General features: G+C 39.8%; 1 protein-coding gene across 1 annotated transcript; it reads left to right on the top strand.

Moving 5' to 3' along the window:
• Positions 1–231: 231 nt before the first annotated feature.
• supt16h (SPT16 homolog, facilitates chromatin remodeling subunit) lies at positions 232–17,977 on the top strand. The gene is made up of 24 exons (XM_017461666.3): positions 232–719; positions 1,452–1,544; positions 3,087–3,257; positions 3,984–4,136; positions 4,272–4,418; positions 4,667–4,818; positions 4,936–5,108; positions 5,333–5,423; positions 5,718–5,791; positions 6,551–6,663; positions 6,824–6,889; positions 7,050–7,145; positions 7,236–7,351; positions 7,534–7,687; positions 8,197–8,324; positions 8,860–9,122; positions 10,037–10,155; positions 13,252–13,490; positions 13,589–13,664; positions 14,524–14,693; positions 15,132–15,261; positions 15,875–16,007; positions 17,052–17,126; positions 17,228–17,977. Exons 1-24 carry the CDS (start codon positions 654–656, stop codon positions 17,329–17,331), a joined length of 3,102 nt encoding a protein of 1,033 aa, XP_017317155.1. The 5' UTR covers positions 232–653; the 3' UTR covers positions 17,332–17,977.
• The last annotated feature ends 1,779 nt before the right edge of the window (positions 17,978–19,756 follow it).

The raw sequence follows: 19,756 nt of genomic DNA, 5'->3' as shown, positions 1-19,756 counted from the left end.
TTAAAAAGACAAAGCAAATTCGCTCGCATAAACCCCTGCTGTATATTTATGTGTGCGTATTTCTGCCACGGTTATAACGCGACGAAACAAAACACAATTTTAACTAAAGAAAGCACAGACAGAAGAGGTGTTCAGGGATAAATAAAGGAAGTATTTACGTATTGTTATTTAATATCTGACAGTCCTAATTGAAGTGGTTGAGGTGTGGAGAGAAGAAGAGAAGGAGGGAAGTAGTTTTGAGGAGAAGGCGGAGGGAGAAAGAGTCGTAATTATGTGCGTGGCTGTGCGGGGAACATCATACATGCGCATTTGGCGGTATTTATGCAGCTGAATTAGCCATGGCGCTAGCGGACACTTACTGACTCTAGCAGCTCGTGTGGACGAAACATTTGATTTTTTTTTATTAAAAAAAAAAAAAAAGATTATATATCCATATATATAAATATTATAAAGTGTAGCTTTTAAAAATACGGATGCGTGGAGGTTCACGCTGCGTAGATAAATAAACAAATAAAGTAAATAAATAATAAGAGAACCAGCACTCCGGAGGTTTTGTTGTGAGGCGTGTAGAAAAAGAGAACGCGGAGATTTCTGATATTCCGGCCTTCTCCGGAGCCGGGACCTGGAGTTAGTACACAAGCTGAAGAGAAGAAATGACGGTGAACTTGGACAAGGAGGCCTACTATCGCCGGATTAAACGACTGTACGGCAACTGGAAGGTAAAAAGAAACCCATTAAATATGGACGGAGGAAAATCCTGCTTTTTGACGTGATGCGATTGAGAGGCCTGCGTGTAGACCTCGGCGGTGATGTAGCTTTATTAAAGCGTTAAATTGAAGCCATTTCGGCTGTTTGTGATGCACAGACATGTTCTGCATATAAAATAATTCCTTCTTTTTTTGTTAAGAAAGCGCATTAGTTTAGTTTAGCGGTGTAAGGCAGTTAGCGCCTTCGAAAGTCTGGATGCTAGCTAATCGTCTATTAGCCTGGTAGCTGCTATGTGCGGGTTTATTATTATTATTATTATTAATACTTGTGTGTTTGAGTCACTAAACCGTAAAAAAAAAGCTAACTGGGGAGGGAGGAGAGTTAAGGATTTTTTTTTCTTTTGCTGATATATCCATAGTTAGTTAGCTGACTCTGTCTAAACGGTGGGGTTTTAGTTAATAGTTAGCACAGCTAGCCACGCGTCCGGTTCAGTAGCTAGCATCTTCCCTGTTGTAGAAAGTAGCTTAGCAGGCTTAGCTTGTTCACGTTTAAAGCCTTGTATTCGCCACCCTTTCTTCAATAAATGCTATGAGATGTTTAATTAATATATTATATTATTAGCTGCAGAGCTTTCAGATTTTCGCCCTTGCAGCTTTTCTGAGAAATGTTACTTAATAATTCTCAGGGTTTCTCTCTCTTTCCCTCCACCCTTCTGTCTGGTCTGTGCATTGTTTTCTTTACAGAAAGGTGAGGATGAGTTTGGGAAGGTGGATGCCATCGTGGTGTCTGTTGGAGTGGATGAGGAGATTGTGTATGCGAAGTCCACTGCCCTGGAGGTGGGTAAACTTCACTGGTGCTTTCATCCAGAGAGAGGCATGGAGATACACCTGTCTTCTACTTGTTCAGTCTTCATGCAGGATGTAGCAAGAAAAGAGTTCTAGCCAGACACACACAGGTGCATCTTTTTTTTTTTTTTTTTTTTTTTTTTTTTTTAAAGGGAATATTGTGGGAGAAGGTAACTTTTTCCTGTAATTTAATTCAAAAAGTGGAACTTTCACATATAATAGATTCATTACACAACGTGAAATATTTCAAGCCTTTTTTTTGTCTAAATGTTGATTTACATCTCATGGAACTCAAAAATCCAGTCTCTCAGAATATTAGAATAAAGAATTTGTAATACAGAATTATTGACCTTCTGAAAAGTATGTTAATTTATGCACTCAATACTTGGCTGGGGCTTTAAACCTTTTGCACGAATTACTGCATCAACGCCGTGTGGCATGGAGGCAATCAGCCTGTGGCACTGCTGAGGTGTTCTGGAAGCCCAGGTTGCTTTGATAGCGGCCTTCAGCTCGTCTGTATTGTTGGGTTTGGGGTGTCTCTTAGACACTCCATGGGGTTCGGGTCAGGTGAATTGGCTGGCCAATCAAGCACAGTAATAGCATGGTCAGCAAACCAGCTACTAGTAGTTTTGGCACTGTGGGCAAGTGCCAAGTCCTGCTGGAAAAAGAAAGCAGCATCTCCATAAAGCTCGTCAGCAGCATGAAGTGCATTAAAATCTCCTGGTAGATGCTTCAGTGACTCTCGACTTGAGAAAACACAGTGGACCAACACCAGCAGATGATATGGCTCCCCAAATCATCACTAATTATGGAAACTTCACACTGGACTTCCATCAGCCTGGATTCTGTGCCTTTCCACTCTTCCTACAGACTCTGGGACCTTGCTTTCCAAATAAAATGCAGCATTTACTTTCATCTTCCCCATGATTGTGGATGTGTGTATTGAACCAGGCTCAGGAAACCTTTGCAGGTGTTTTGAGTTAATTATCTTATTAGAGCTCTTCTCAGGTCGTTATTTCTGTATTATAAATACTTTATTTTACATTGATGTACTGGATTTTTTATTTCTGTGAGCTGTAAGCCCTAATCAAGATTAAAATAAAGGCTTGAAATATTTCACTTTTTGTAATGAATGTAGAATATATGAAAGTTCCACTTTATAAAAAAAAAAAAAAAAAACAATTACGTGAAAATGAACTTTTCCACGATGTTCCAAATTTATGAGATGCACCTGTATGTATGTAGTGCTACAGATGACTCAATATTCATAGGCATGTGGATGACAAGAAAAGGTCCGGGGTGGAGTCATGGGCTGGACTCTTACTCATTTGTGGTAAAAGTGTTCAGTGAGTGAGTGCTAAGGGTTTATGACTGTTGAATGTATACAGTACTATTATGAGAGAGTGTGCAGGCTATTGTTTGAGTTTCCTTTTCTTTTCTTTTTTTTTTTTTTTTTTTTTTTTTTTTTTTTATAAAGTTTTTAAAAAAAAATAAATAAATAAAAAATTTAAATAAAGGTTTGCTCTCACACAGACATGGCTGTTTGGCTACGAGCTGACCGACACCATAATGGTGTTCTGTGAGACCAAGATCATTTTCTTGGCCAGCAAGAAGAAGCTGGATTTCCTCAAACAGGTGTCCGTCACCAAAGGAAATGAGAACGCCAACGGGATCCCGCCCATCACACTCTTGGTTCGAGAAAAGGTAGAGGTGCTGCAAACCTCCTTGCTTGTTTTGTTTTGTCATCAGAGATTACACCATACTGATTCGTGATAGCCTCGGATGTTCTGACAAGATTATCTTGTGCCAATCTAAAATTTGTGAAAATAATCACTTAATGTTTTATTGTTTATTATTATTAGCATTGTTATTAACATTGTATCTGTATTGATAATGTGCTTAATATATATATCTCTCAATCAAAGATGCCGTATATGAACTCTGCCGTTATCAATCATGTTGGCAAATTTGGGGAAGTGGTAGCTCTGGGTTTATTGATTGGAAGGTTCAAGCCCCAGCATTTCCACCTCTCTGCTCCAGGGGTGCCATATAATGGCTGACCCTGTGCTCTGACCTCAGCTTCCTGACAAGCTGGGATATGCGAAGACAAGGATTTCAGTGCTGCAACGTATATATAACAGACTTCATTTAAGTTTAAATACAGAATTATAATTTATTATTATTACTGTTATTGCACCTTGGGACAATTTATTCCAGCCAATCCACCTGTTTTTGGGAGTTGGAAGGAAACCCACGCAGTCATGGAGAGAATACTATTTATAGACTCCAGAAATGTTTGTGTTTGTCTGCAGTTTGTGCCCAACCAGTTATTTGTTACATTTTTACTCAGTGGCGATGTTGTATGTAAGGTGTAATATTTTATTAATTTCATCAGTTTTAAAGATCTCGCCTTCTCTTTGGTTGTCTCAGAATGAAAGTAACAAGGCTAACTTCGAGAAGATGATAGAAGCGATACGAGGCAGTAAAGCAGGGAAGTCTGTGGGTGTCTTTATCAAGGACAAGTTTCCCGGAGAGTACATGAAGAGCTGGAACGACATGCTTACCGCTGAGGGCCTGGAGAAGGTGAGAATGGTTACAAGGAGATCCAGAATTGACGAGTGATCATATGGCTATAAAGAAAACCGGGATTTTTATATTTAGAAGATAGTGCTCAAATATGTCTTGTATATCTCGAGCTCAAATGTGTGTCTGTCTTAGGTGGACATCAGTGCAGTGGTGGCGTATACAATGGCAGTAAAGGAGGAAGGAGAGCTGACTCTGATGAAGAAAGCAGCCTCGATCACCAGTGATGTCTTCACAAAGTTTTTCAAGGAAAGGGTCATGGAGATTGTGGATGCAGATGAGGTGAGGAACAAAGATTTGGGGTGTCTTTGATTTGTCACTGAGGCATTAGGGCGACGGCTTGTGTTCTACAGAGCCTGTTCATTCTGGATGTTAAACACTTCAAGGCCACGCTAGCTAGCTAACTGGATTAGGTCGCATGCATATCGGATCCGTTTTTATCTTTTTATTTTCCTTTTGTTAATCGTATATGCTCATTGTTTTAGTTTTGCACTGGATGTCCACTATGCAGCTTGTTCACGTGTTAACAGAAAGTGAAGCACAGCCGACTGGCAGAGTCGGTCGAGAAGGCGATCGAGGACAGGAAGTTCTTGGGTGGCGCCGATCCCTCGACTGTGGAGATGTGCTACCCTCCTATCATCCAGAGCGGCGGTAACTACAGCCTCAAATTCAGCGTGGTCAGGTGGGAATGTGATACCAAGACATGCTCGCTTTTTAAATGTGCAGAAAAGTGTACAAAAGCAGCATTAAGTAAGGTTATGAAAAGACTTTCATAACTTTTGCTCGCTCTCTCACTCAGTGACAAGAATCACATGCATTTTGGTGCAATAACGTGCGCAATGGGCATCCGCTACAAGTCCTACTGCTCTAACCTGGTGCGTACACTCATGGTGGACCCGCCACAGGAAATGCAGGACAACTATAACTTCCTCCTACAGGTGGAGGAGGAGCTACTCAAAGAGCTCAAGCATGGTGAGGGAGTAAAGTGTGTGTGTGTTCTGTGTGGAGGGTTTTTATTTTTTATTTTTTTAAATTAATTAATTTTTCTCCTGCTTTCTTTTACTTCCCTTTTGCCACATCTTATTCAGTAACCATGAAATTATATATATATATATATATATATATATATATATATATATATATATATATATATATATATAAAATTTTATTAAATATTTTTTCCCTTATTTTCTTAGGGGTTAAGATCTGCGATGCCTACACTGCTGTCATGGAGTATGTCAAAAAGGAGAAACCGGACCTTGTCGGCAAGCTCACAAAGAACTTGGGGTAAGTTTACCACAAATATGCGCTCTCATAACCGCAGTCTCCAAAAGCATGTGCAGTTTTCAGTAGGTGTGTTTATGACGCAGCCATCCCTACACAGTCACTGCTATAAGATATTGCAGGTTCTTATTTGTAGATCTATTGCTATGACCTTTTCATTTCTTAAAAAAACTTTATTTTAATGCTAAATCAGGAAAATACCACTCTCAAAAGCCTAGTTTACAACATTCAGCTTAGACTCTGATTGATATCCGGTCTGTCTTATAACACACACACAACACACACTGTGTGTTTCAGGTTCGCCATGGGGATAGAGTTTAGGGAAGCCTCCCTGGTCCTGAATGCTAAAAACCAGTACAGATTAAAGAAAGGTAAGAATGCACACCAAAGGATTTGAGAAAGAATGCTAGGGTTGTTGTTTATTGAACAGACTTGTTTGTATAGATGACCAGGGCTACGGATGTACTTTTTCTAAAATTGTGTTTTGGCCTCAGATCTCTAAAGATCCTCTTGGGACTGAAGTTTGTAAAATTGTGGCCCCCATTTGTCAGAGTTGTGTACATTTCAGGGTATTCAGAAAAGCTTGAACATCACATGTATTTGATTTACACACAAGTAATTACAGTGAGGACTGCAAAAGACAAACCTCTTGGACCTTTGTTTCTTCTGTTTAAACTGTATTGAGCTGAAACTCAGGTTTTCGTTTTGTGCGCACCTTAAATAAAACAGCTTTATTTTCAGCGATCATGTACCTCTAGGCAGCTTCACTACCATAAATATCGCCTTTAAGCTGGCTACTTTCCAGTGACTGATTGGAAAGAAATAATTAGATTTTCCTTTTATTGACTTACTCTTGTAACATCTGCACAAATTAGGGTGTTTTTTTGCATGTACATTAGATGTCCTATGGATGCATTGTATACAAGTGATATGTAAATTAGGGACCAGTGGGCGGGAACCGAAGCCGATGTCATGGGTTGTGCTCAAATCACTGCTCATTTCAATGCTGCACCCAATAGGCCTGTGAAACAGATGCAGGTTTGTCTAAGTGCCCGTTTCGATGCCACTTCAACATGTAGTGATTCTCTTGAAGTTCAGCAGTGAGCATTCAGTTTGCATTATGTGTGTAGGCATGGTGTTGAGTGTGAGTCTGGGTTTTGCCGACATGCTGAACAGCGAGGGAAAGAAGGAGGAACAGAAGAAGTACGCCCTGTTCATCGGAGACTCTGTTCTGATCAACGAGGTAAGACACGTAGACATGTCCTCACAATTTCAGCTTTCGCCTACTGTCTTCCGTGTAAAGCAGCTGGAGATGAGGAAATCCAGATAACTGATTGTGCATTTATGAATGCAAAATGCATCACGTGATTGGGTGTAAATGTGGTCTTTCTGATGATTTGTAGGAGGACCCAGCCATTGTTCTAACGCCAGTGAAAAAGAAGATCAAGAATGTTGGCATTTTCCTCAAGGTATGCACTACCTACGTTATGGAAATTTTTCGTTGCGTACAAGGTGGTAACAACAAGAATCTCCTTATTTATTTATATTTTTATATTTATATATATATATATAGATAGATAGATAGATGGCCTGCAGTCTTGCATTGCATATCTCTAACTATCTCTGTAGAATGATGATGAGGAGGATGAAGAGGAAGAAGAAAATAATGCTGATGAACTGCTGGGTAAAGGAGCTCGTGCTGCCCTGTTGACCGACAGGACCAGAGTGAGTGCCTTTTTATGTTGCTTATTCATCTGTATGTGTATAAATACACCTGTCAAGCAAAGAACTGACTCTTCTAGTTCAATTGGTTAGAACGAGATGACGGCAGAAGAGAAGAGGCGAGCACATCAGAGGGAATTGGCCAATCAGATGAACGAAGAAGCCAAGAGGCGTCTAACGGAACAGAAGGGCGAACAGCAGGTCCAAAAGTAAGAGAAAATGTGGTTGTTATATTGATGAATAGTAAAATCAATAATACAGGTTTTTAAAAAGTAATTTAGAGTTAAATCTCTATCCACTCTACCTTAACTTTAGGTTGTCTTTATGTATTCCATAGCAGTGTTGGACACTCCCTATTTATTTATTTATTTATTTATTTATTTTTATATAGGGCCAGAAAGTCAAACGTGTCCTACAAGAACGTGTCCCAGATGCCTCGTGAGAAGGACATTCGGGACATGAAGCTCTATATCGACAAGAAGTACGAGACCGTCGTCATGCCGGTGTTTGGCATAGCAACACCCTTTCACATCGCCACCATTAAGGTAAAGAAAAAAAAAAAAAGGCTTTTTTTTTTCTCCCCACTGTACATTTAAAAACATGAAGTGGACAAAAGCTCCAGTTAATTTTCTCCCAATTATTTGGTTTTGCCCGTGATAACAATAAAAGCAAGTGCTTTTTTGCACTAAATGATGCCAGCGTTCGTAAGTCCATCATCAAAGAAGTGTTTGGGTTAACGTTGTTCTTTTGTCTGATTAGCCGGTTCGTTATCTTTAGGTTAATGTATTATTCGTTCCGAAAGACATCATTGGTAATGTTAAGGATGTTAATATCATCAATGTAGTAATATCATCAGAATATGCTCTGTTTGTGGTGGTGTTTTTATGATTTTTGTGTAATTAAACACAGTACTGCTACATCCTCACTTGGGTACCGTTAATTCTTGTTGGTACCAGTTTCCAGCAGAAATTCTTGGAACAATTTTCACTTGCCAAAAAATGTTTGTGCACTTAAAAAATAATAATAATAATTTGTCTTATTTATTTGTGTGTAGAACATCAGTATGTCAGTGGAGGGAGACTACACCTACTTGAGGATAAATTTCTTCGTTCCTGGGAGCTCTCTGGGGCGGCATGAGGGCAACATCTTCCCCAACCCTGAGGCCACGTTTGTTAAAGAGATGTGAGCACTTTAAGTTCATTTTGTTTTTATATTAACATTAGTAAGGTATTGGTTGGGCTAAAGACACAATGTAAAACAGAAATCCGAATGCTTTTTCTTCCGTAAAGTTATTTACTTGTATTTAATGGCAGCTGAACATTAAGTTTTTGCTTGATGGTGGTTGGGGGGTGGAACATGGTGTATTATTGGGTTTCCCCGAGTTTGTGTTTATGGTGGCGTAATCAGATGTTTTATAGGTGGATAAAATGTATGGAAGATTACAGAGGGGGTGAAAAAACATTCAATTTGACAATAGTGGTTTTGAATTGTGTACAATGTGCTTTGGGGTAATAAAGATAAAATATTCATTGCATGCTGTCTTGGTTAAGACAATGTGCAGTAGTGAGAACTGATTGGAAATGAAGAAACTGTTTTCAGGGCTGTATTCGTATAGTTTGAAATGTTTCTACTTGAGCAACAACATACTATCTGACCAGTTTTTATTTTATTTCATGATGTTTGGCAAATTTTGATTTGTTGTTTTGCGTCCTCTCAGCACATACCGTGCATCAAACCTGAAGTCTCCTGGTGACACGTCGGTTCCCTCCACCAACCTGCAAAACGCCTTCCGTATAATCAAGGAGGTGCAGAAACGCTACAAGACGCGTGAGGCTGAGGAGAAGGAGAAAGAAGGCATCGTCAAGCAGGACTCGCTCGTTATCAACTTGAACCGCAGTAACCCTAAGCTCAAAGACCTTTACATCCGGCCCAATATCGCCCAAAAGAGGATGCAGGGCTCGTTGGAGGCGCACACCAACGGTGAGAGGGAGCATTTTCTTTCATTTTCTTACACTTTATTGGACATTCACCACAAGCCTGCCTATAATGACCCAAAACAAAACCAGTTCAGATAATAAATATAGCCAGATCTGTGAATGTTTTGTGTGCCCAATTAACAGTGTCAAAAAGAAAATACAGATGGATTTAGCTGACTAGCTAAAACAGCTTAACTGGCTAACTATACAAAGGCCCCCCGTGAGAATAAATCGGGTGACATTGTTCAAGAAAGCAGCAAGAAAACGGACCAAAGCCAATCCTGCATCCATCCATGTTCCTCTTTTGTAATAAACGTTCATTCCTTTTTTGTTTTTTCATCCTTCATGCCTATACACTCTTTCTTCTGATTACTTTGTGGCTCTTGCTAGTGACAGTGCAGTTGGGCCTCTTTTCATGCCTAACATTGAGTCTTGATGGCGTTTATGTATTTGGGCATATATTTCTGGCCAAATACGGTCATAGACCCTTGATGCAGCAATAACTGAATTAGTATTGCAGGACTTTCAAAGTGAGCTCAGGATCGAACCTCATTCATCATTTTCCGTTTATTTAAAAAGAAATCCTGCACACTAAAGCATTAATCAATATGATGAGTGTTGTCAGTATGAAAGTTACATTTATTGAGCTGTTATACAGAATCAGATAACTGGGATCGCCAGCTTAGGATGTTACATGTCTAAGAATTTGGTAGAATGGTGTTTTTGATGAGTACGGTTGTGCCAAATGAGACATGAGTCTAAACTCACGAACAAGTTCCAGTTTCTTGCCTACAGATTGTACATACATGATATGCTGCTCTATAAGCTTTCGCTGATGTAAAGGATGGGCACGTGCACATGCATAGTAAAACGTCCCCTGTGGTGGATCACATTTTTAACATGTATGCCTGTTCGCAGGTTTCCGTTTCACGTCAGTGCGTGGTGATAAAGTGGACATCCTGTACAACAACATCAAGCACGCCATATTCCAGCCATGTGATGGAGAAATGATCATCGTATTACATTTCCACCTCAAGGTGCACATCTGTATATGCTTATGTTCATGCAGGATAACTTCCGTATAGTTTCCCAAGCATTAAACTAGTCAGTTAGAAAAGTAGCTAAAGTTTGGAGCAGTATATGGCCTGTGGTGTGTTTCTTTTTTTTTTTTCCTTTCTTCTCAGTAGTCTCTCTATGCTCTATATAGAGAGCAGCATATTCTTTATGAAATAGGTGTCTTTGGCTTCGAATTGAGGTCACAATTCTCACTCACTGATTCCTTGAACCGTTTTGCAAGATTAAATTCTTACATTACTGTAGCAGCCCATGGTTTCTGAATGTTCCAAGTGGATGTTTTATGAATGCACACTTGTCTACAATTTGAGCTATTGATTTACTGCTCATTTGATGTACAGTAGCCTAAATCCCCTGCAAAAATAACTAATTTAATATTGTACAGTATCTCACAAAAGTGAGTATACCCCTCACATTTTTGTAAATATTTTGATTATATTTTTTCATGTGACAACACTGAAGAAATGACACTTTGCTACAATGTAAAGTAGTGTGTGTACAACTTGCATAACAGTGTAAATTTGCTGTCCCCTCAAAATAACTGAACACACAGCCCTTAATGTCTAAACCGCTGGCAACAAAAGTGAGTACAACCCTAAGTGAAAATGTCCAAATTGGGCCCAATTAGCCATTTTCCCTCCCTGGTGTCATGTGACTTGTTAGTGTTACAAGGTCTCAGGTGTGAATGGTGAGCAGGTGTGTTAAATTTGGTGTCATTGCTTTCACACTCCCTCATACTGGTCACTGGAAGTTCAACATAGCACCTCATGGCAAAGAGCTCTCTGAGGATCTGAAAAAAAAGAATTGTTGCTCTACATAAAGATGGCTTAGGCTATAAGAAGCTTGCCAAGACCCTGACACTGAGCTGCAGCACAGTGGCCAAGACCATACAGCAGTTTAACAGGACAGGTTCCACTCAGAACATGCCTCGCCATGGTCGACCAAAGAAGTTGAATGCATGTGCTCAGCGTCCTATCCAGAGGTTGTCTTTGGGAAGTAGATGTATGAGTGCTGCCAGCATTGCTGCAGAGGTTGAAGGGGTGGGGGGTCAGCCTGTCAGTGCTCAGACCATACACCGCACACTGCATCAAATTGGTCTGCATGGCTGTCATCCCAGAAGGAAGCCTCTTCTAAAGATGATGCACAAGAAAGCCCGCAAACAGTTTGCTGAAGACAAGCAGACTAAGGACATGGATAACTGGAACCATGTCCTGTGGTTTGATGAGACCAAGATAAACTTATTTGGTTCAGATGATGTCAAGCGTGTGTGGCGGCAACCAGGTGAGGAGTACAAAGACAAGTGCGTCTTGCCTACCATCAAGCATGGTGGTGGGAGTGTCATGGTCTGGGGCTGCATGAGTGCTGCCGGCACTGGGGAGCTACAGTTCATTGAGGGAACCATGAATGCCAACATGTACTGTGACATGCTGAAGCAGAGCATGATCCCCTCCTTTCGGAGACTGGGCTGCAGGGCAGTATTCCAGTATGATAACCACCCCAAACACACCTCCTAGATGACCACTGCCTTACTAAAGAAGCTAAGGGTGAAGGTGATGGACTGGCCAATCATGTCTCCAGACCTAAACCCTATTTTGAGCATCTGTGGGGCATCCTCAAACGGAAGGTGGAGCAGCACAAGGTCTCTAACATCCACCAGCTCCTTAATGTCATCATGGAGAAGTGGAAGAGGACTCCAGTGGCAACCTGTGAAGCTCTGGTGAACTCCATGCCCAAGAGGGTTGAGGCAGTGCTGGAAAATAATGGTGGCCACGCAAAATATTGACACTTTGGGCCCAATTTGGACATTTTCACTTGGGGGTGTACTCACTTTTGTTGCCAGTGGTTTAGACATTAATGGCTGTGTGTTGAGTGATTTTGAGGGGAGAGCAAATTTGCACTGTTACACAAGCTGTACACTCACTACTTTACATTGTAGCAAAGTGTCATTTCTTCAGTGTTGTCACATGAAAAGATATAATCAAATATTTACAAAAATGTGAGGGGTGTACTCACTCTTGTGAGATACTGTATTTTATACACAAGAGGCAAGAACATACTGTCTTCCAAAAGGCTGCAATAATAAGTGAAGCACTGAAAGGAAAATTCTGGGCAGGAAACTGAAAATGAATTTTTACTTATTTTTAAAACCTTTTTAAAAAATTTTTTGTGTGTGTAATTGTTAATATTAGACTTTTAATTCATTTTATGAATCTGAATTGAAAAACTACATACCAATAAAATAATGTTTACTGAAATAAAAAACTATATTAAATGATTAATTCGGTTCTGTAACAAAGTTAACTTTTATTTTTTTTAATCCAAATAATGTAACATTAACTATTATGATGTGCAAAACAGCAGTCAAGTAATGAACTTGGCAGCTCTAGGCTAGCATCTTGCAGATACAAAAAGTTTAAATATGCTACACAATCATTTTAATGAAAACGGGCAAAACACAGAATAGCAGAGGGCCTCTATTCTCTTGGTTGTTTTGCTGTATTCTGCATATTGAACGGTAGGTGGTGTATCAGCCCTGTCGTGGAAAAGTGCTTCGGCACTGTACCCCCTCTTGACGTTTCTGCGGGAAAAACCCTGCAGATGGTAAACTTGATGTCCTTATCAGAAACTTTTAAGTATTTCCAAACCGACGACATGATCGCCAGTTTAGGGAAAGGCAGAAAACCCGTGAGGGCTTATTTAAAACCTCCACGTAAACAATGTTAAATTTTCACAATATCCTAACAGGAAGTTATCAGCAAAAAATAATACAACTACATCAAAAGAAAACTAATAATAATAATAATAATAATAACGACAAAAAAAATCTGTTTTTGGACTTCTTGATAGTGACTGAAAATCAATGTGTGAAGGTCAGATTGGTTGAGCTGTGGTTAAATACTGGCAAGAGATAGCCACTGCCTCTATAACATCTGATGATTGAACCAAGCGTGAAAGAGAACCCCCCAAAAAAGAAGAAAGTTTAACAATCTTTTCCACATTTCCATTGTGGTGTGTGTGTGTGTGTGTGTGTGTGTGTGTGTGTTTTTTTGTGGTATCAGAACGCCATCATGTTTGGGAAGAAGCGCCATACAGATGTACAGTTCTACACAGAGGTGGGAGAGATTACCACAGACTTGGGCAAGCACCAGCACATGCACGACCGAGACGACCTGTATGCCGAGCAGATGGAGCGTGAAATGAGGCACAAACTCAAGTCTGCCTTTAAGAACTTCATTGAGAAAGTGGAGACACTTACCAAGGAGGAGCTTGAGTTTGAGGTCCCTTTCCGAGATCTGGGGTGAGAGACTGTATAATTCATGAGTGGTGATGGCGGGTGGGGGTTCTTTTGTGTGTAACTTCGTATCAAGCTGGTTTCTTTTGTGTGTCTGTGTGCAGGTTCCAGGGCGCCCCCTACAGAAGCACTTGTCTCCTACAGCCAACATCTAGTGCACTCTGCAACGTGACTGAGTGGGTGAGTGTGAAAGCACAAAACAAACCAGAGCATGTTACTGAATGGACACACCTTACACCAGGGTTATTCAGTTAGTTCAGGGTGGATGAACGATTACAAAAACAATAGCAGGGCCTGAATAATTGTATTTTTTTTTTATATAAAAATCTTTTTCAATGGGACTGTTTTTAAATTTCTGAGTCATAAACAGTGCAAAACAATGTGCCTTTTTGTCTGTGCAAAAGAAAATAAATAACTATATCACCATACTACAGGTTCACTATATCTAATAAATAAATGCATAAATTCTGTCCAAATTTTGATTGAATAAGCAAAGTCTCTGACCCAGGAAAGACAATTGCTTGAAACATAACGAGAGCGTAATTTTAGCTAGAAATAGAGCGCCAAGTCGCCTAAAATGCCCGGGCGCTGCAGATGGTGTCAATGCGTTGTTACACTTCTAGTAAAGAACTTAAAATACTAACCTGTTGTCCTCCCCAGTCAGGACACAAAGCCACTTCTATTCTCCATGCTGCATGCATATGTATATATGTTTACCTATTCTATATATTAAACTATAATTTATGTAGTTAGAAAAATGCCTTCATTTCCAAATAGTAATAATGAAGTGAGGCTCATAAACTCTTAGCTGTCCATTTTGCATTATTGGTGTTGATTTCATTATTATCTGAGGAAGGTTAATCACATTTATATGCTACTTCTCTGATCTATGGCGGTCAAGTTTGTTAGTGACCTTGGAAATGTTGGCTAAAGCTGATTGCCAAACTGATCATCTCAAATGGGCAATAAAATGTACAGAAGGGCTGGAATCTGTTCAGCAGGCCACTAATGGAGGCTTTCTCTGCATTCCCCTCTCTAGCCTCCTTTCGTAGTGACGCTGGATGAAGTGGAACTTGTTCATTTTGAGCGTGTGCAGTTTCATCTAAAGAACTTTGACGTCGTCATAGTCTACAAAGACTACAACAAGAAAGTAACAATGATCAACGCAGTGCCTGTGAACTCTCTCGACCCGATTAAAGAGTGGCTCAAGTAGGTTCACTTTTACACTTGATGCCAAATAAAGCATTAATGTATGTTTTTTGTTTTTATTTGCTTTTAACCCTTTTGTCCTAAAATCTTTTATTAGTGCTTTCCACCAGATGGTGCCATAACACATCTGTGATTTCACATTACGTTGTTTGTGTCCACTGTACAGGCTGTAACTACGTATTCATGCTGAATTAGGTTGCAAACTTTTAGCAGCCGCCAAACAGTGATGTGTGGAGAGCTAGAGATTGTGCCGACCATAATGTTAAAATTATGGGAACCATAAAGTTCCCATAGTTTATGCATACATCTTGCCTTTGCTTCTGTGAATAATCTCACCTGCATATTAGGATATAATACAGGATATTGTATAAGAATTTTATAATTATCTCTTGGGTATACCTAGTCCTAAGGTAAAGTATTAGTTTACCGTCTTTCCAGCTCATGCGACATCAAGTACACAGAAGGAGTTCAGTCACTGAACTGGACCAAGATCATGAAGACCATCGTTGACGACCCTGAGGGCTTCTTTGAACAGGGCGGCTGGTCCTTCCTTGACCCTGAGAGTGAGGTAAGTGAGAAGGAAATGTATTGGTTGTTCATAAGCAAGATAAAAATAAGTACTGTATAAATAAGCCCAGAAACAAGGTAAAGATTTGTTTAAAAAAAATAAATAAACGAATAAAGTCTGAACAGCATTAGTATTAATGCAGTAGTATTAATTATTGACTATTAATAATTAATTAAGTCCTAATTATTGACATTTTGTAGACTTTATGGCCATGGTTCATGTACACAGAGCATAATTAAATGTAAAACCAAATCTGACCTGCAGAGTTCAGTGTTATAAGCTGGGATATTAGTTTTTAAAAGTCGTCTTTTAACCTATTGAGCAGTGCCAAGGTCCAAATATTTTGTCCATGTCTGCACTATTGCTTGTGAAATTAATGGTGTCTGATGTATGTGAACAGACATTTCTCCTGGCCTTCAAGAAACTCTCTTACAAACCAACAAGTTTTATGTATATTTGTATCTACTTTATAGCCAAACTCCCCAAAACTGTATGTTGGCTTTTGGATGGGTGCTCTTAAAAATAAAGCTGGTATTAAGAACAGTGTGGTGGTGTGAGTAATGATGTTAAATACAGTAGAGGATTGTTTGTAACTTGGTAATTATGCTTGTAGGGAAGTGGTGGAGAGGAGGACTCCGAGTCTGAGATGGAAGATGAGACATTCAACCCTTCAGCTGATGAGGAGGAGGAGGAGGACGAGGACAGTGATGAAGATTACTCTTCAGAGACAGAAGACTCTGGAAATGGTAATACAAATCTTTTTTTGGTTACACTACTTGTATTGTTCTCCGCTTGATGTATTGCTTTGCTTATATTTCCTCATTTGTAAGTAGCTTTGGATAAGTGTCTGCTAAATAAATGTAAATGTAATTTGAAGTGCCATTAAAGAAACTATGCAAATTAACCTGACCAGATGTCAAATGTGTTGAAATGGGGGAGAAAAAAAAATGGAAATAAGTTTCTCTTCTCATCACAAGATGTATTTGTAGTGTTCATGTTTCGAATGCTATTCCGTACTGATTTATTTTAACCATAGTTTATACTATGGTCTGTCTGAATAATTTAATCTGATTGGCTGGAAAGTGTGTTGAAACTGTTATACACGGGTAGTTCCAGTCAATTTAATCGCAGTTCTAAATTAATGCACTGCCTATAAACAACTGTAACCATAGTAACACAGGTACAGTTGCATGCAGTATTTAAATTCGTGACATGGATGCAGGTAATTCACACATGCTCGCTCGCTCGCTCGCTCTCTCTCTCTCGCTCTCTCTCTCTCGCTCTCTCTCTCTCGCGCTCTCTCTCTCTCGCTCGCTCTCTCTCGCTCGCTCTCTCTCTCGCTCGCTCTCTCTCTCGCTCGCTCTCTCTCTCGCTCGCTCGCTCTCTCTCGCTCGCTCTCTCTCTCTCTCGCTCGCTCGCTCTCTCTCTCTCGCTCGCTCTCTCTCTCTCGCTCGCTCTCTCTCTCTCGCTCGCTCTCTCTCTCTCTCTCGCTCGCTCTCTCTCTCTCTCTCTCTCTCTCTCTCGCTCGCTCTCGCTCGCTCGCTCTCTCGCTCTCTCTCTCTCTCTCTATATATATATATATATATATATATATATATATATATATATAATTCACTCAGATGTAATCTTAGCGCTCTACTTTAGCTCTGTGTATATTTTAGAGCGGGCAGAATTGAAGATCTAATGACCCGTATATAATTATTTCATACACGTGTTTTATATATATATAAAAATACACACACTTTTATTACTCTTTTTAAATTATGATCCACATTTTGTTTGTTTTCCAGACTACAGTGCATCACTGGGCAGTGAAGAGGAAAGTGGCAAAGACTGGGATGAACTGGAGGAAGAGGCCAGAAAAGGTGAGTGTTTCACTCTTGGACATCTTCTGTAGAGAACTAAAGCTGCTTCTCTCCTTTTTTTTTTTTTATTTATTTTTGTCTCCCCCCCCCCCCCCCCCCAGCTGACAGAGAGAGCCATTACGAGGACGATGAGAGTACAAACAGGAAAAGGAAGGGCCGGTCAACAGCTGCACCTCCCAGCAGCAAGAAGAAACGGCGGCGTTAGAACTCTACTTTCCACACACACTCACCCATACTGCCAAATCGTGGTTTCTTTAATTCTTCCCTCTCTCACTCTCTTGCTGTCTCTCTGTCACACGCACTGTAAATAAAGGTTTCTGCCCTTTAGTCGTGTTGGATAGTGAGTGTTGAAGAAATGATGCAGAGAGCAGAAAGACTCCATGCATATTTCTCACCTTTTTATTCCTGTTTGGCATTGCGTGTGTGTGTGTGTGTGTGTTTGTGTGCTTCAAGTGTGTGAGTTCATAAATGAGGTTTTCTTGTAAATTTTCATCAAGCTTTTTTTTTTTTTTTTTTTTTGTTAACTATAGAGATAAATGGCTTTTTTTCCTTCCCCCACTCACCTTGCCATGTGCTTTATTAGATTATTACTTCTGTTTCTGTCATTTTGTCCTTTCAGCTCTTGTTTCCTCATGTTTCATTCTTAAGGAACAGATTGAATATAAGTTTGTGTATAGATTCATTTTGATTCCTGAACTGTCCCCTATCATTTTTTGGGGGTGTTGGGTTGTAAGGGGATAAAAGAGGGATGGACAAAGTGGTGGACACAGACAACCAATCTACAGACATGATGTGAACACTTTCTTTTGTTATTACAATTTTCTTCATTCTGAATTGGTAGTCTTGTATTATTAAATAAAAATCTTCCCCCTTTTTTAATAAAAATAAAATAAGTCTTAATATTTGCTCTTTTGTTTTTATTTGAATTTGGTTTTGGTGATGTTCTTGATTTGTTTGGCTGTATACCTGCTCAGCAGCCGATTGTGTGGCTGCAGCACAATGCGTAAAATTCTGTGCATGCAGGACAAGAGCTTCAGGACAAAATATTCAATTTACATGAGAATAGGGGAACTATGATGTCAGTGACTTGGTGCTAGATGGGCTGATTTAGGTATTTCAGAAACTGCTGATTTGGCTTTTTGGGTCTGATCTGGGGTGTGGAGAGTTCAGGTAATGATTAAAAATTAAAAACATTGAGTGAGTGGCAGATCTGTGGGTGGAAATGCCTCAGTGTAGAGAGCGGTCAGAGGAGAATGGCTAAACTGCTTCAAGCTGACATGAAGGTTACAGTAACTCAAATATCCCAACTGTGGTGAGTGGAAAAGCATCTCAATGCATTACATGTTGAAAGGCACATGGCTATCAGTTGGTGGTTTTATTCTGTGTTGCTTTAATATTGCCAATGTTTTTCAGTCTGACTTGCTGACCAAGTTGTGCGTCATGGTAGGTGCTGATATGAGTCATGGGACTGAAACAGTTGCGTTCCTGTGTGAATATCTACTGTCAGTGACCCTTTTTTACTTTAGACGTCAACCACAGAGCAAGTTGTATTCTGTAGATAACTGACTTATGATTAGTGCTGCTTTAGGTGGGAAACTAAAATTGAATTACCAGAAAGTATTCTTAAATTATCAAATACAAACAGGTGCATCTCAAAAAATGAGAACATCATGGAAAAGTTATTTTTTTTTCCATAACTTTCATATAAATATTCCATTTCATATTCTAGATTCATTACACAAAAAGTTCAATATTTCAAGACTTTTTTTTGTCTAAATCTAGATACTTATGGCTTACAGCTCATGGAAATCAAAAATCCAGTATCTCCAGAATATTAGAATAAAGAATTTATCATTTAAAATGTATGTTAATTTATGCACTCAATACTTGGCTGGGGCTTTAATCCTTTTGCATGAATTACTGGAGGCAATCAGCCTGTGGCACTGCTGAGGTGTTCTGGAAGCCCAGGTTGCTTTGATGTCGGTCTTCAGTTCATCTGTATTGTGTCTGGTGTCTCTCATAGATTCTCTATGGGGTTCAGGTCAGGCGAGTCGGCTGGCCAATCAAGCACATGTAGCAATGTGGCTCGTTTTGTTTAGATACCATAGTGATCCTGCCGACTACGCCACGTGTGGCAATTTGGCTTGTTTCGCTCTACAACTACACCACGTGTAGCTATGCAACTCGTTTGTTTCTTTTCGTGAATATACCAACTACGCCACCCTGAGAAAACGCGGAAAATAACCCAAATAAGGTCACACAAGTACGTTCCACTTAGAACAGGCAAGAGGCATGGGTTTCCATATAAAAAATACACTTTATTTTGAAGTTAAAAAGACTGGCCAAGAACTATTTTAAAAGAAGCAGCCAACGCAGTCAGGCATTGGTCAAATAAAACAATCACAAGAGAAAGTTAACAATAATCATAGGAGGACTGAGGCTTCCTGTTTGAAGGGCAGGCTAGTACGACAGCACCAGCTATACAAAAGGGAAAAGCACCCCACTAATCAGAATCATACCCACAAAATTCAATGCAAATAAACACAGCAATAATGATGACCCTTAATTAAGTAAAGCCTAAAGGTGCAGCAAAGAACCATACCCCTCAGGATACACTCAGCTCCTACAAG

Source organism: Ictalurus punctatus, chromosome 29, assembly GCF_001660625.3.
Source record: "Ictalurus punctatus breed USDA103 chromosome 29, Coco_2.0, whole genome shotgun sequence".
NCBI lineage: Eukaryota > Metazoa > Chordata > Actinopteri > Siluriformes > Ictaluridae > Ictalurus > Ictalurus punctatus.
Note: the sequence above shows the minus strand (reverse complement) of the source record. Positions and strands in the feature narration are given on the sequence as shown.